This window comes from Nicotiana tabacum, chromosome 5, assembly GCF_000715075.1.
Source record: "Nicotiana tabacum cultivar K326 chromosome 5, ASM71507v2, whole genome shotgun sequence".
Lineage (NCBI taxonomy): Eukaryota > Viridiplantae > Streptophyta > Magnoliopsida > Solanales > Solanaceae > Nicotiana > Nicotiana tabacum.
This window is the reverse complement of record NC_134084.1, coordinates 31,127,575-31,140,338: the sequence shown is the minus strand read 5'-3', so window position 1 is coordinate 31,140,338 and position 12,764 is coordinate 31,127,575. Positions and strand designations below refer to the sequence as shown.

The window sequence follows — 12,764 nt, the reverse complement described above, 5'->3', positions numbered from 1 at the left end:
CTGCCTTTGATCTTTCCCTTGCCGTGTAGGTAAAGCTAGAAGAGCCTCATTGGCCCGACAGCTGACAAGCAAACCTTCCATTCTTATGTTTACATCACTTCTCTCTTTCTCGCATTGACCGGACAAAGGTTTCAAATGAGCATCCCATGGGGCAGCCATAGCTTGAACCTTCCTTCTCGCAGTCAGCTATATAACTCAGGCAGCAAAGGTTCGAGCAGGATGGCGGTTAGTCTTCCTCGTCTCTTTCGGGTGGGCGGCGGGAATAGCTCTTCTAGCATCAGCATGGATTGACCAGAGACTGGGAGTAGTCGTCATCTTTTTCCATAGTAGTCATCCAGCAAGAAAGGGAAAGACCACTTAGCGCAGTGGAATAGGAAAGAGAGCGTCGAGCACAGCTTTCGTGTCACCAGAAATCCTTTTTCGTTTATTGGGAGACTGAATGAAAAAGGCTTTGTCAAGCAGGCATGATTGTCACGTCGATCGACAGTTGAGAAATACTATCTCCGGGGCCCTCACTTTAGGGCTATCTTTCACCGTTGACAGACATGGTTCAACGTGCCAGCTACGCTTCCTCTTCTAGAACAGTGACAGCCTAGTCTGATTCCCCCTTCCGAAAGTGCCACAGCTCCTTCTATCACAACCCCTGAAAACTGGGCATTCGAAGCATCAATCTCATTCTATGCTCTATGCCATCTTCCTTATACTTTGACTATTAATTCATGTGCACAAACCTCCCTCACAAAGGAAAGCGGGAAAGTCATCTTTGCAAACAAAGGCCTTCTTCTTATACTATGGCATCTTGTCCAAAGCGAGCGGTCATGTAAACCCTTTGTCTATTCGGCTCTTTCCTTTAATAAGAACAATCTAAATGTGACACTTTCACGACGAAATACCGGGAATTTTTGATACTAGAGTCCCCCAGGAAATTAAGCCAATGATCGACTGTCCCTGCCCATTCTAACGGGGCATTCTATTCCTTCAAGTCCCACAGCTCTAAATGTGCCTATTCCTTCGACACCTTTCCATGGAAACAGGGGAAAAATGGCTTATTCCGCATCAACCTAAGCCCGCTTATTCCGACTAAGTGATCCATTGGCGAAAAGAGGGCCTTCCTCCTTCTTGCTTGAAGCTCTGTCAAAGAAGCATTCTATTCCGAAAAGGCTTAGGGCTAGGCTAAACCTCCCTCAAAGCCATGAAGTCCCAGAGCTCTTATTCCAAGAACTGGTGATATTCCCTTAACTGCAGATTCAATAGCACCGGTTATGAACCCCAAAAACAACAGGAAAGAGAGCACCGTCTACTCAGACTGTCACACCGGCAACGAGAGCAGTAAGAGCAGATAGTGGAACAGAACTAGCAGCAGATAGGCATTCAGTTAGCTTGAAAACGGACTCGTAGTTAGAAATCAGATGCTTCCTCAACAACTATCTTTAGAATGTCCTATCTCTCTCTTCAACGCTTTAAAACGAGCTAGAAGGCTTCTCTTAAAGCAGAAAAATAGGAGTTATAGTAGTTTCAGCTATTCGATTCGAATGAGTGCCCTCACTTCCTTTCCTTACTACGATATGCCCAAAAAAAAGAAAAAGAAAGTGCAACATATCAAAGAGCGATGACACAAATTATCAGTGACCTCCTACATAACATATGCGAGCCTTACGTGGACGATTTGGTAGTCTTTTCAAAAGAAAGAACCGACCACATCGAAAATTTACGCAAGGTCTTCGAAAGGTTAAGAAAACATCAATTGAAGATGAACCCGAAAAAATGTGCATTCGGGATCGGGCGGAGGCCTTAAATCAGTAGGGCAATAGCATAGCTATTATTGACCTGACCCCTATTACATTACTTAAGCCTACTCTTTCTTCAAGATACGAAACGAGCAGCCGAAAACGGCTGTCCCTATTGTATTTTAGATGGAGTCATCTACAGGGCTAAGAATCTTACCTTTACTTAGAGAGGGGTAGCGGTACCATGCTCTTCCGTGCTCGTAGGTTGACTCACCTATGCATCCCGACTAAGGTCTCACAAACGTGCACTTCCCTTATGCATCCAACCGCTTCACTAATGTGAATAGGTTATACAGAAGGGTAGGTTGGTTATATACTCTTATGCGCCTTCCTTCTTCGAACCTTTTGGTATGTATTGCCCCCTAACTATAGATCAGATCCACCAGACAAGAAACTCAATTCCGCACTGCTGCTGAGTCGTCGGACTTATCCACCAAGGGATTCGTGGAATTTCTGTGGATTGCGTTGGGGGAAATCTACCAAAGCTAGGCAGATAGATAGACTCCTTTCCCGCTGCTAAGGGAGAGCAAGAAAGAAAAAAAAATGATTGTTTTTTAACCAGCGCCCTCTTTTGGGTATGCAGGTACTAAGAGTCCTCTCACTACCAACCAGCAGACATCATCTGGCTGGGTCTTGCCGGTATCAACAACGAGGAAGAAACAACCAAATGGAAACAGCAACTAACTATGGCTCTTGGCCCAGACAACGTCCTAGGCGTAGGGGAGATCGGAGCAACAGGGAACGCCTAGACGACGTTTTTCTTCCTGGGCTGCAGTAAGTAGATCGAGAGGTCGTTCCGCCCCTTGTCCCCGAATATGGGGAATATGTTCTCATAAAATCTTGCTCCAATCTGACCTAGCTGGCGAGCGATCCCAGTTCGCGACAGAGAACAAGACAGCAAGCGAGCGTACTTTTGTTCGCTTCTTCTCCACCAAGCACGGAAGTTTAAGGATAACTGTAGGTCGGTGGCTACCTAAGGAAACTCCGATTCGATCCGCCCCCCGGCTGGGAGGCATCTACCTCATCCCGATCACAAGGAGAGGTTCACTATGATGGGGGTACTTTTTTTCCCTTAAGGAAAAAATGAAATGCATAGGGGACCATCCTTTTGTTGCGGCATGCTCCTCAGATTTACGGATTCGCAGGGGGCCTCAGGCCCTACTTAGTTTCGCAAGCCTTTGTCATTGTCAGTCAACTAAGTAGGGCCTTTTCCTTTTTGTTTGAATAACCCATTCTCATTATCTTTAATAAGTAAAGTAGGCAAACCTATAGGTCCTTAGTAGCGTTGACAAAGAAGAAGGAGCCGTTTAAAAGAAAGCGAATCTTTCCATTTTTCTTATAATTATATAATAATATAAAATAGAAAGAAATTTCTTATTATTATATATAGGCCAGCTTGACAAGCAACCCTTCCTCTTGATCTGAGGTGCGAAGAGAAAGATTTCTTTTTTATGACTTCCACTTATCGATCCCGGCCCAGAAAAGTGACCGATCAGGGCAGGGCCCTATTGATAAATGAAAGAAAGGGTTTATGAGCCCTAGCCCTGTAAGCCCACACCTGTGTAGAGTAGATCGTTCAACACCTGCGGCACAAACCCATTTTGAACCTATTGGTCCTAGTATCATAGGCGACCGAACGGCCGCCCCCTAATTACTAGACCAACCTGCTATAATAATTCCATAAACACCTAGCGAAGATATGGCAAACAAATAAAGTAGCCCTATGTTCGGATCTGACAATACCATACCATAATCAAAAGGTACAACGGCCCGAGCGACCAGACTTAACATAAATGTAGCCACTGGAGCCATTCTAAAAAGGGAGAAATTAGCACTACTTGGTGAAATAGGTTCTTTTAGAATCAATTTCAAACCATCTGCTAGAGGTTGTAACAATCCAAACGATCCCACTACATCAGGACCCTTTCGACGTTGCACAAAAGCCATTACTTTACGTTCAGCTAGCACTAAAAAGGCTACTCCTAGTAGAAGTGGTAGAATTATTCCAAGTATTTCAGCTGGAACAGCTATGTACATTTTTTTTTTTCTATTCACTCATGATCTGGCCTGGTCGACCCAATCATGATATTGAAGGAGGGGACCTTTTCTCGAAAAAAAAAATTCTTGCAACTACGAAAACCACAACACAAGCACCCCTTTTCCATTCATTCTATCTAAGAAAAAGAATTCAGCATAGACCACGACCCCCCAATTTTTGCCCTCTCACTAGTGGTTACTCCCGATCCGAAGCACCCCTTTTCCATTCATAGAGAGATCCAATCGTCAAAATCAATAAAAAGGCCATCATGGACCAAGATCCAAACGGATCAATCTTGTTGGGAGGTACTGCCCAAGGAAAGGAAAAGGTTACTTCCGGATCAGGAATAATAAATAAAATGGAAACAAGATAAAATCTTATATCAAAACGACTTCTGGCATCACCGGAAGGATCGAAACCACATTCGTAGGCCGACAATTTTTCTGGATAGGTCGAACTATTGGAAGAAAATAGAAAAGGAAGACCGAGTGGGAGCAAAGAAACTAGCGGACTGATCACTAAATAGATACAAATAGGTGCAAATTCTGACATCACCACAGAAAACTTGGTTCTTTCGCTCCTTGCTGGCGGAGCGGCATACCGGAAGAAATTGGAAGATCGACGACGGAACGAAGAACGCAATTTTAGGATAGCAACACAACAAAGAAGAATTTCTATGGGGCTTCCCTGTCGAGAATTAAAAGTTTTTCTCTTAGAGAGGCGTTTTCCTGGCTTAGAAAAGCGTTCCTTCTCTCAAGAGATTTCCATACCTCTCCTAACTCTAGGCGATGTTGCATTTCCAATTTCGCTTGGTGCTTTAAGTTTATAAAGCCACGAAAATGATGCGCTTGAGCCATTTTTACATCTTGATAAAAAGGGGAATCATGCTTCTCGACACATAGACTTTCTAAGACCTGGCATAGAGCAGGGTGATTGAATTCTAAGGGTTCAAGGTGCACCCTCAGTATGGAATCCAGGTCTTGTGGATCAATGAAGAATTGTGGATCCTCCCGACCATAAAAAAGGAGTTGATAGAGGGAGGAAATCTGCTCTCGAGTTGCAAAACACAATTCGGTATTGAGGAAGTCCCGCACCATGATTTCGTACTCCCTGGGTGAGAGGCCCTGGGTTTGTAGGCGCTCTCGTACGAATTCCACCCATTCTGGATCCTTATCCGGTTGATTCAGATAGTGGGATAGTAGCTCCAGTTCAGATGGGAGAATACCAAATATGGAATGAAGTAAAACCGCATTAAACAAGTTTGCGTAGATCCTATATCCAAGAGTTAGCAAGCAATAAAGACATATGAAATATTTCAGAATAGAAAGAGCCCGCTGTAACTTGGGCTTTGTTATATAGTAACAAAAGAGTTTCACTTCTAAATCCAAAGGGAGATAGAACCTAATAAGAATGAGGAAAAGGCATGACCAGAAGAATTGTGTGAAATAAGTGAATTTATCCAGTTGAGGCATTCTTGATTGATTGAGACAAAACGATTCCCTCAATACAGCTTAACTCCGTCAAGCCTGTACGAGTAGTGAAGAAGTATAGAGCACTTTGGTTGGTTGTTGACCAACGGAAAGCATGGGAGAAAAAAAGAGAGAACTCTTTCTTTTTTATTATGATTGGGCCCTGCGGTGGTAGAACCTCGTGAACCAGGCGTACTACTGAACTTGCTTTTCTTCTCTTATGATATTTCGAGTGCTGCTTTCATTTCAGATACATTCAAATCCATTATTCTTTGTAGCCTGAAGAAGAAATATAGATTTTTAGTAGAGGAAGGACGTAGCTGGCACAATGAGGGAAATGAAGGCACTAGCAGATGCAGTTTTTGGAATAGATCGCTTAGCTCTACTTCTCAGTCAATCCCCTTTGTTCATGGCTTTGAATTTATTGTAATGCTTATATTTTATGTAAAGATCTCGATGACCGCTTAATTCATCTTTCCTTTCCCGCTCCTGAATGAGAAGTGGTCTTTTTTATTCCTGCGGTCTTGGCCTGAGAAAAGTGATCTCTGAAACTGAAATTCGACTGAAAAGTTACCAATAGAATAGGCTTTAGAGTAGCTCTTTCCAAATAGGTCGAGTAGCCATTTATAGAAATTGAATTAATTAAAAGGAGAAAAATTGTTGGGATTCACACGCACAGCCTTATCCTATGAGTCCGCCTATGCCACGCGCCTGCCTTTGAGAGCCTTTCCGCTGGTTCCCTTCGTCGGCGTCATTGAACCTCGTTAGCATTTCGAAAAGAATTGGAGGCTCAAAACGAATGGTCAAAGGAATTGATGATTCGTGTTTTGTCTCCGATCTTCGCCTAGTCTTAGAACCTGCACTGTAGAGAGGGGAACAAGCACCTCTTTCTGCCGCTCTCCTCCCAGATGTAGGTATTCCTGGAAGTGAGAACACTGCTGCCCAACTTATAACCCGGTCACTCCCCGTCTTCATCCTAGACGCCACTGGTACTATTCATCTATACTATATATGGATGACTCCTGCTTTCTCCCCAATGGAATGATCTGGACCCTTGCGAAAGGACCTCAAAATCCGACGACCTTGACTGAAAAGCTCCCAATTAGGTCAGTAGCTGGCCGAGTCGCTGATAGACCAAATAAGCACAGTAGCTGTTTAGAGCCGAAGGAGTGAAAGCCACTTGACTGTAAGGAGAGGAGCTCTATTTGGGATTCTATAGCCTACGCACTTGCCTTTAGGGGATCGAAGTTGGATGAATCTCCAGTGGTTCCTTCCATCGGCGTCATCGAACCACGTTAGCAATCCAGAATAACTGGAAGCTCGAAACGAGCGGTCAAAGGAATTGATCCGTTTAGTTCTGTTCTTCTCCTAGTTTTATAGCACACCCATGTTGAGGGATCTTTCCGACGCTAAGCGCGCTGCATCTCCTGTCCAACCAAGTGAAGAATATCTTGTCCAAGCTTGCATCCTTCTTCTGCCATTGGGAATGGAACATCTCTCCACTTGTAAGTGGTAGAAATTAAGGACTCTGTTGCAGGTTTTGGTTGATTAAAGAATCCTCTCAGAAGCCCATGTTTATTGTCAAAAACGAGACCTTTACGGGTCTGATTCTGATGGCTTGGCTCCTTGTACCGCCGTGCCCTCCAAATGCGTTATATTGGGCTTTTGACCTGATTTGTCAACAACGGGTCTTGGCGCCTTGGCTGCTGCTTAAACAGGACATCCTCTCAGAAGCCCGTGTATATTAGTCAAAGATGTGACTTTCACAGGTCCGATGGCTCTTTGACTGGTGTGCCTGAAAATGTGATTGATAAATGGGCTTTTGAAACTCGATTTGTCGCAACAATCTGTCTCCGCCTTTTCAAGTAGGGATCATCTCGGCAGTACAGGCAGTTATGATCCTACATTGCTGCTCGGTAGTGACCTAAGGTTCAATGATTTATCTTCTGCGCTAAGGCTAGCATCTCATCCCATCTTTCATCTTATTGCTTTGAGCTCTCTTCGGGAAAGTGTCAAAGTCTAACCTGCTGCTCCTTGATTTCACATAAAAAACGGAGTGCCTTCTGCTCCTTTTGCTCTTCTCTTTCTGTGTCTATTGATTTCCCGCCCACTCACACTTTCTTTATCGAATCTTTCTAGGCAGATAGGACAACTCCTGCTTGCTCTTGGCCTTGGCTGCTTAGAGACATTCCTTTAGTTCGTCTTAGAGAATGGAATTCCTAATTCCGTTTTCGTCTTTCTTATTGTAGGTTGGTCATCTGTTTCATTTTGAATTCCATCTCTTGCTTGCTTTCTGGTACCGGTTTCAGTTCCTTTGTTCAAATCAATATCTACTATGTCAGGCTTCCCTTCCCGGTTGTCCTGTTCAATCCGTTGTTCTTCTGTCTGAGGCAAAGGCGAATCCCTTTTACTGTATACGGTCGAGCTGGCTTGGCTGGTACATCAAGCATATCGGCATATTGCTTGTTCGGTGTGGTACACATATCTTTCAATGTAAATCAAGTAAGAGAATTCATTCCCACTGGCTGAGGAAAACGTGAAGAATTGCCATTTTATGAGCTTGTAAGGCCCGTTGCGTTGAAGTCCCCGAATAAAGAGGCTATACTAAGTCGGTGGGGCATTGGGCAGCCCCTATTGCCCAAGGGCAAGGCCACGCTAGGCCATTCTAGAACCTTCTATAGAATGCTAGCTTCTTGTAGCTTGTATGGCAGCCCCTTTGGCCGACCTAGGCAGCTTCCTAGGACTCTCTAGAGTCCTCTAAGATGCCACCACTCCTTTGTGCTTCCATGGAGCTTCCACCAACTCCTAGATCACTCCGGAACCTTCTAGAACCTTCCATAGCGCAAGATTGTGCTTCCATGGCCTGACGTGTTCTTGGCATTGTCTTGGCCACTCTTCCACATGCACCCTCGTGCTCCCACGATACTCCTAGGCCTTCCATCATGCCAAGATCCTTGTGAACATGTTCCATGCCCGCCCCCGCCGGCTATCTTTGATTGTCTTGGTCGGAAAATTGGGGTCTTTTGAGCGGGTTGTCTCCTCTCTGATGATCTTTTCTAAAAGAAGTAATGAAAGGGAAGCCCGGGGTCAAAGCGCGTTCGTTGTTGCCTGTATAGCTTTCTAGAGCAGAGATCTCCTCTCTCCTTCGGACCCTCTACCTCTACTTCCCTTCCGCTCATAAACAGCCTTCCAACGGGAAAGACTTCAACATAAAAGTAAATTTCCGTTCTTCCTGTTCCCGCGGCAGACGTATGCTCGGTTGAAGCTGGATTTAGAAAGGATCAGCAGCGGTGCATATATGATATTTTAAGGACAAGAAATATTGGACTAGACTATTCCTTATGTAGATGTAGTGGATAAGCTCTCCGTGTTGGGATAGGCGTTCGGATTTCCACAGCTATTCTAAGAGCGTGCTGAATCCAACCGTTGCACGTTCCCCCTTTGGCTAAACCACCACTTCAGGCTAACCCTTTTGCCTGGCTGGCACTTACTCAAGTTAGAGTTTTGCGCTCTCTCAAAACGCCTGCACGCCTGCGAGTGTTCTCCCCGGTCCTACAAATTGAGCTTCCGAAAGGGGTGCTTGCTGGAGCAGCTCAACGAGATGTGGGTTCAATTCTCGCTATGCCTCATCCTAGTAGGTGTCTGCGCCATTGGGCCAGCTAAACTTGCTCTGATCTAGTGTGCGTCCGCTCCTGTTCGGGCTCACTCAGCAGAAAGCTAACTCTCTTCTCCTGCTTTAGCTTGAGCCCACCCGGACAGACTCTGGCATGACACCCGTCACCATACATAGGTAATAGCATGTCCCAATGCTATCTTCCTCGAAGTTGCTGCTCAATATGATCTTGTTTTTGGGGGGAGGATCCACTAAATGGACCAACGGAGCACTGTCGGGTCGATAGCCCTTGATCCGAGATCTCTTTTTAACAAAAAAGAGTTGGATTTGCCAGCCTTAGCCGAAGAAGACTGTTCGTATAGTAGTAGGTTTGAGAACCGGTTCAAACCATCTCATAGGTCGTCCTCAGTACAAAAGGTCAATTCAATTGCTATACTAAGCTTTCTTTTACGCCCTGGAATGAAGCATTATTCAAAGACAGTAGGCAAGGGACTATAAGGAAGTGAAGTAGGGTCGGCAGATATAGGCTTCTCTTCTATTGAATAAGTGGACTCCCCCCTTTGACTTGAGCATTGAATTGACTCTTCTTCGATAGCTTTCAAGCGCTGAACCCGATCCAATTCGTTTCGTAGTCGTAGCTTATTGGCCTGAGATTCTCCATTGAGTGGTTCGTACTTACGACTTGGATTATCTGTTTCGTGGCTCACAAGAAATCGTTCTATCGAGAAATCATTAGAAAAGCTATTTTCTCTATTGGATTCTCAGTTAGCTGACTAGAAATCGAATTATCTCGCCGGTCGGATGAAACCACTTCTTCTTCTGTGCCCGTCTGATTCGGTGCTGTCTTCCCACTTCACTAAGAAAGAGTCTCGACCGACCCAGTATTGACTTATTATATACAAGTTTTGGCTTTCCCATGACCGCTAGACGGAAGTTTCCCGCCTTCCACAAAGATTCTATACCAGTAGAATACACAAGGATTCTCCACCCATTATTATCTCTATTATAGAGATGAGATGTCGAAAGATAGAGATAGAATCGAGACAGATCTTCTTTCTTCTATCTCTCTTGTGGCATTCATCATCTTGAGTGCACAATGTGTCTGTCTCTCATGCGAATGAGGAAAGCAAGATAACAGAGTAGCTTCCGCCCACAGAGTCCTCTCCCTTCACAAGGCTGGACTGATCCCCGGAGGTGAAGCCAACTTATTACTGATTGAGCATGATGACAGGCGGCAGTACTTTCTTCGCATCCTTCGTTTCAGGACAGGAACCATCAGGTTTTATTATTTCTAATATCTCTTATTCATATATTACTAAAGGCTCACAACTTCGTTCCCTTAGGCTCATTTGTTCCAAACCTTAACTACCGCAGCTGATTTAGACCACTCACGGGGAACAGCAGAACGAAGCCTTTTCGCTAGCTGCTAAAACAGGGGTCGAAGGGTATAACCGATAAGCAGGAGCGCCCTCATCGATCTGTCACCCTCGTTTACCTTTACTTTAGATAACCACTCGCAGTGAAAAACTGGCTATGATCCCACAGGAGAAGATGCTCCCGAAGACACACACATGGAAACCTCATCTAATCATCCCAGATCACAGAATAGAAGAGATCTGGGTAAGGATGATGAAAGCGGGCCCCTCTAATGCAAACCGCGCGGGACCGTCCGCTAGCTCACAAGATTCCACTACAGTGGATCGGCCGGCTCGTAGGCTCTATAGACTCACTCTCTTCACAACGAGAGGAGTTTACTACACGTATGGCCTCCTTTAGCCTTGTCTTAAACGTTGGCTCCGTGGCCCAAAGTGCTCGTCTTTTTTTCTCCCTGGAACTTTTGATCCCTTCCGCTCCGTTCGTTCCGAGCTCGCGAGCGAAGTTTTGGCATGTCAAGTCTCTTTTCTTTCAACTCCGCTTGGTGATCGCTCATGGCTAATATAGGTAGGTCCAGAGCTAGCTAGTGTTCAGAAGTCACTTAAGAGATTGAATATGGGTCCTATTAGAATAGGCTGTAGCCGCAAAGAGATATAGATTCGCATTGCGGGAAGGGAACCATAGCAGCTGATAAAGGCTGCTGGTGGAGCCGGAGAAGAACCGGGCGAAGGGCTGGGGCCTTAACTAAGTACTAAGTACTAAAGCTGCTGGAGCGACTTCCTTCGATTGGACCTGCCAATCGAATGAATCGTAATCTCGCTACTTCCCCTTTCTGTCCTAAGCGGGGGAGAAGGATTAAAAACCTTGTGTGAAGGAATATCAAAGTCGTTGACCAAACATCCGGTTTAAGGACAAATGGACAGTGAATCAACAGAATCGAGTTGTTTGCAGGATAAGGATTCGGCAGTCGAGACATCTATATTTATTTCATTAAGAAAGAGAGGAAAGGATGCAAGCAAGGAAGCGCTAACCTATACCTATACGACTGCTATTCTTATTGATATTGATCAATGCGGGCTAAGGACGTTGATACCTGAGCCCTCTTCCAGTCTTGTTTTCATGCTCCCCAGTCGAGATGCCAAAGAAGAAGGAAGATTGACCACCGTCGATTCCGTCATGCTTTTCATACTGAGGTCGAGGTTGTAGGCCCCCTGTGTGTACACTTCTTCCACATGGGGAAGGAAAGGAGCCCCTTTGCTTGCTTTTTGGGACATGTAAGACAGCCTAGCAGATCCTTTTGAATGTCCATCAAAGGCGAGGTGGGAAATGCCCCGCACGAACTATCTGATCAAGTTTTCTTTTTCCTATCACAGGCAGCTGGCAAAGCCGTGTTTGATCGTCGCGTACATGCTCCGTTACAGCTTCGTTCATGCGCCAATCAATTGACAGTGAAGCAGAGAAGGAAGAGTTTTGATCACCGTGTGGGTAGTCTCTATTAGGGTTTCCGTTTCATGTGCACTAAAAAGGAAGGAAGACTGGTGCGACTATAGTAATGCCAAGCATACGAGCAAAGGACTCTACCTACCCCATACTGACGAATGAAAGAAGCTCATCGCGGATGATAGGACAAGCGATAGCGGTTCCATTCTTGCTCTTCCTATTCCATACCATAAACAGACACCTTTGATTCATCGACATTGGCGCTAGAGGCTCTACCCCCACCCACCAGCCCTTTATGGAGTTAGCGGACCAAGAGCAAAAATTCCCCGATATAATAAAGAAAGTAAGAAGGGTTCCAAACCATTGAAACAGAAAGCACTAAAGACTGTTACGACGTGGCAGAAATGATCACCGTCAAGCACAAGATTCAAAGCTGGAATCTTCCTACTCTTGTTAGTTGGGACAGAGCATCCTATCTTGTTGATTCTCCTTTCCCACCGCCTCGAGCTCTCGCTTTCAGGGTGGATACGCAAGAAATTCACTATGAAAATTGACATGACACAATCCCTGAAGAGTATGATGTGCCCGGCCTTGCTTCTCTTGATCCCCACCCACCTCCCGTAGAGGCGGGTCAATATCAATATCTATACCAGAGATTGCTTTTAGCTTTATCTTTTCAGAGACAGGAGAATTCCTTCTGTACTTACAAGAATGCTACTTAGGGAGAAGAATCTCTTGACTCAGGAGCACCTGAATCTATTCTTTCTGTGTCCCACATCCGCCTATGTTAAAGCACTCCGCCAGGTCCGTACTAGAAAAGACTCGGTCAAGGTCAAAAGCACCTGCGGGTGACTTTTTGTCTTACGACACGGCATGGTAATTGATCGAGTGCGCTTTCCTTTCTCCTACTCCCACTTCGGGAAGGGAAGTGCTAAAGGGCGGGCATGCTCGACTGAAAGGAGAGGAAAGCTTCTTCACTTTCGGCACGGGCGCGGACTCCGCGATCTCTGGGTCGCCGAGGTTCCTTTTCTTCCGCCTCTTAA

The 12,764-nt window shown here is 45.3% G+C and overlaps 1 protein-coding gene across 1 annotated transcript in view; it reads left to right on the top strand.

Annotated features, from left to right (window-relative positions):
- The first annotated feature begins 219 nt into the window (after positions 1-219).
- The window catches only part of LOC142180737 (uncharacterized), a 15,012-nt gene continuing 2,467 nt past the window's right edge, over positions 220-12,764 (top strand). Inside the window, exons 1-4 of the mRNA XM_075252803.1 lie at positions 220-225; positions 2,092-2,242; positions 2,350-2,426; positions 2,508-12,764. The exon at positions 2,508-12,764 is cut by the window's right edge and continues 2,467 nt beyond it. Of these exons, the coding sequence (XP_075108904.1) occupies positions 220-225; positions 2,092-2,242; positions 2,350-2,426; positions 2,508-2,840 (567 nt within the window). The 3' untranslated portion in view covers positions 2,841-12,764. The remainder of the gene's footprint in view (positions 226-2,091; positions 2,243-2,349; positions 2,427-2,507) is intronic.